This window comes from Lactuca sativa, chromosome 2 (genome assembly GCF_002870075.4).
Source record: "Lactuca sativa cultivar Salinas chromosome 2, Lsat_Salinas_v11, whole genome shotgun sequence".
NCBI classification, from domain to species: domain Eukaryota; kingdom Viridiplantae; phylum Streptophyta; class Magnoliopsida; order Asterales; family Asteraceae; genus Lactuca; species Lactuca sativa.
In genome coordinates, this window is record NC_056624.2 from 129,069,108 (window position 1) to 129,073,403 (window position 4,296).

The following is a 4,296-nucleotide window of genomic DNA, read 5'->3' on the forward strand; positions in this document are numbered from 1 at the left end:
CATATCTTTTCAAAATTGCTAGAATTTAAACTGGTTGCTGAATTTATCTGATTTTTTATGTACGTTGAAAAGCATCTATTCCTTTAGAAGCATCAAGTGGATCATTATCTGGATCAACAAGCTTCTGGAAGAAAAAATTGTTGAAGAAGTGGAATTTGTGTCTCTCCTCAGGTTTGATTTTATTCTTCAAATACATGTCATCATTTAAAATTATAATCATTGTTAAGTGGAAAACGTAAGAACACTCTAAAATTAATGGCTTCACTAAAATCACTAAAGAGATCTTGTAATAAGTAATAACTTATCCAACATGGATAGAAAGTGAGAATTGTTACCTCCATCACATATACAACCGTTATCTCTGTTATCAGTTGACCCTATCACTGTCACCTCCATCACTTATACGACCGTTATCTCTGTTACCACTACATCTTTTGTCACCAACTGTCATTATCATTTATGATTACTCAGTCTATGTTAACATATATATGTATAATCATTTATGATTTGACATATACATATAAACATATAGAGCCATATATGATTATATATGTATGTCATGTAATCATTTATGTTTAAGCATACCATGCTGTTGTCGGTACGTTGGAGTGTTAGAGCAGCAAATGAGAAATATATGACATTTTTTAATATCAAGAGAATGTCCCAAATATATATATATATATATATATATATATATATATATATATATATATATATATATATATATATATATATATATATATATATAAAGGTGAAGTCTTTTCACATTATATTGGGGCCAAAACTGCAACAGATGTCAAGTTTGGGAACAAAGTTGGGAGTTTTCCAAAATGTTAACCAAACTTATGATTTTAAATGAACTTATAGGGACCATTTTTGTAATTTTATTGGTTATAAATGAATGATTTTATGAACATATCAAAACCACATCGACGTAAAATAATGGAGTATCAAACCCTCTTCTTCGTGCTTTCTTCTCTTTTCCCATTGATCATCTATGCCTTAACCAGTTGGAGAAGGCGCAATTCGCGGTTACCACCAGGACCTAAAGGTTTTCCCATCATCGGAAACCTCTTAGAATTCGGTGACAAACCCCATCAATCTCTTGCCATATTATCTAAACGTTATGGTCCTTTAATGTCACTGAAGCTCGGAAGCAATACAAGCATAGTTATTTCATCTCCTGATATCACCAAAGAGTTCTTTAACACACATGATGTAGCCTTCTTAAACCGATCAGCTCCTAAGGCTATCCAGCTCGGAGACTTTCATAAATACTCTATAGTTTGGATGGAGGCCGGAGATCAATGGAGAAAATTGAGAAGAATGACCAAGGAGTATATGTTCTCTGTTCAACAACTAGACGCTAGCGAAGTACTACGACGGGAAAAGGTATAAATTGGTTACATCAATGCTTTTATTGTAAAAAATAGAATTAAATAACAAAGATGCGGCATTAATTGAAACTTATGTTCTCATATTTATATATTCTAGGTACAAGAACTGGTCAACCATGTTAATCAATGTTGTATAGAGGAAAAACCTTTGAACGTAGGTGCATGTGCTTTCACGACGAGTCTCAACATCCTTTCCAACTTTATGTTTTCGATTGATCTTGCTGAATATGGTCCAAAATCAACACAACAATTCCAAGACTTAGTATTGCAAGCGATGCAAGCTGGTGCAAAGCCAGGTCTACCGGACCTTTTTCCTATACTTCACTCGTTGGATCCACTAGAGTTAATATGGTCGGAAAATGTTTATGCTAAGAAAATGTTGGCTATTTTCGATAAGATCATCAATGACAGGTTGCGAACTAGATCTGATGGTGTTTCAACCAAAAGCAATGATGTTCTAGACTTACTGCTCGACCAACACTCTAGTTTTACTCAAAATGATATGAGACACTTATTTTTGGTAAGTAAAACCTTTTACTAATATTTAAAAAATATTGCCTATTATAATAGCACATGCATTGATTAAGGTTTTGTTTTACAGACACTATTTATGGCGGGAACCGACACCACATCAAGCACGTTGGAATGGGCGATGTCGGAACTGATTCGTAACCCGGAGAAAATGAAAATAGCAAGGTTGGAGGTCGATAAACTCATGCAAAACAACAACAATGGAAACATACAAGAATCTGATATCTCGCAACTCACGTACCTACAAGCTGTGATTAAGGAAACTATGAGACTTCATCCTCCTGCCCCTTTTCTTATCCCTCGCCAAGCCCTACATGACGTTGCTATTCATGGTTTCGTTGTGCCTAAAAATGCACAAATTTTGTGTAACGTTTGGGCTATGGGTCGAGACCCAAACATATGGTCAGACCCAGAAATGTTCATGCCTGAGAGGTTTTTGGACGTGAAGATTGACTATAAAGGCCAAGATTTTGAGCTTATTCCATTTGGTGCAGGAAGGAGGATGTGTCCAGGATTGAATCTTGCTAATAGAATGCTACACATAATATTGGCATCTTTAATTCATAAGTTTGATTGGAAGGTTGTGGGAAATACTAGACCTCAAGATATTGATATGGGAGAAAAGTACGGGATCACTTTGCAAAAGGCTGAACCACTCATGGTTATCCCTATCAAACTTTGATTGTAGTTGTTTCTTAAATAAAACCTGAAAACCATTTGTTGCTGTACTTTGACTTTTATTTGAAATCATGTACTAATTTCTCTTATTTTGGTTGGAAACTATTTCAAGTTCTTTTGTTGTTATTGATTCATGATAAAAAGATTTCCATGTTGGAAGCTTCTTCAAAAGTACAACTAAAATTGTTTCAGAAAGAACCAAAAAATCTTAATGACTTTGATGCCAAAATATTTTACAAATAGTAAGTAATGGACATAATATCTACAACATTGAAAGAACCTTTACGATATAATCATAAAATACAAATGGTAAAAATTGATCAATATGATTATATCTGAAAAATAACCTATCACATTAGTACATAAGGTATCTTTTAATGTCGAATCTTGATTTTTTTTTGAGGCAGTTTCTTATTAAAACCGCATCATTAAACAGATATACCATTAAATAATATGAAAACAATGAAAACCACATTAAAAAAGCATCACCAGACCTATATTTTTTAATGCGGTTCACAAAGAATTAGCATCAGAGAAGATTTTTTTTTTGTGCAATTTGTTTTGATGGCATCATTAAATTACAATTTTTGGATGCTCTTTTTTATAAAACACATCCTTAATTGTCGATTTTTTGATGCAAAATTTTGAAGACCGCATCAACTAAATCATGGCTATTTCCGTTTAAGGTTTCTCTGTAAACGCTTACATACTTCGTTACTTCTTCTAGTGAATTTCTCTGCAACATAAATACATAAAAACTCAAAATATCCTCATTAATAGTTTTAATATCTTCACTAAAGGTATTTTTAATTTTAATGTACTTTAATTTTACTCTACCTATTTATTTAATAAATGGTTGTTGATTATTATTTTTTAAATTTATTTTTGTTGATTATTAACATGTTAAAATTTACGTAACTTGTTTGTTTAAAATCGATATATTTACATTCTTTGTTTGCTTTATTTTAATTTCAGATGAGTTGTGATTATTGGATGTACAAAACTTCACGTTTTTCTGAATTTTATATAGGGGATGTTCGAACTTTTATTATGGTTGCCGAAGCAAATCACATGAATAAAGGAAGTGGATCAATTTTTTGTCCTTGTAATATTTGTAAAAACTTTAAAACGTTTAATTGTACCAAAGAAATAGAGTATCATTTGATGCAAAATGGTTTTGTGCCCAATTTCACTTGCTGGTAAAGAGATGGAGAAACACTACTTGATTGTAGCACATCGACGAGCAATTTACATATTAATAATAGTACATACAACAATGATTCATATGTTGATGATGATGATCACCATTCGAATGACACTAAAGACAATTTCAATGAAATGTGTGATGGCATGGAGGCTAATATGGGTGATGCTGAACAAGAAAAATTACAACACATGTTTGAAGAAGCAGAAACACCATTATATAGCCGTTCCAAATGTATGAAGCTTGATGTTGTATTGATATTAATAAACTTAAAGTCGAAAAACGGATGGAACGATAAAAGTTTCACAAGTTTATTAGAGCTTTTGCATGACTTTCTTCCGGAAGACAATGAATTACCCATTTCCATATACCAAGCAAAAAAGCTAATGTGTCCGATGGGATTAGAAGTTAAAAAAATACATGCATGTCTAATTAATTGTATGTTGTATAGAAACAAGTTCGAGAATAAATAAAATTGTGTTTTTT

The 4,296-nt window shown here is 32.2% G+C and overlaps 1 protein-coding gene across 1 annotated transcript; it reads left to right on the forward strand.

The window, feature by feature from the left end:
- Positions 1-932: 932 nt before the first annotated feature.
- Positions 933-2,708, forward strand: LOC111898578 (cytochrome P450 76T24). Its single transcript, XM_023894476.2, has 3 exons — positions 933-1,392; positions 1,495-1,917; positions 1,999-2,708. Exons 1-3 carry the CDS (start codon positions 943-945, stop codon positions 2,608-2,610), a joined length of 1,485 nt encoding a protein of 494 aa, XP_023750244.1. The 5' UTR covers positions 933-942; the 3' UTR covers positions 2,611-2,708.
- The last annotated feature ends 1,588 nt before the right edge of the window (positions 2,709-4,296 follow it).

What these genes read in the sequence shown, in the direction of transcription:
- LOC111898578 (XM_023894476.2), top strand. Translation starts at nt 943, where the DNA reads ATGGAGTATCAAACCCTCTTCTTCGTGCTTTCTTCTCTTTTCCCATTG. An exon ending in AAGTACTACGACGGGAAAAG is followed by an intron (nt 1,393 to 1,494) that starts GTATAAATTGGT and finishes TATATATTCTAG; the next exon opens with GTACAAGAACTGGTCAACCA. An exon ending in ATATGAGACACTTATTTTTG is followed by an intron (nt 1,918 to 1,998) that starts GTAAGTAAAACC and finishes TTTGTTTTACAG; the next exon opens with ACACTATTTATGGCGGGAAC.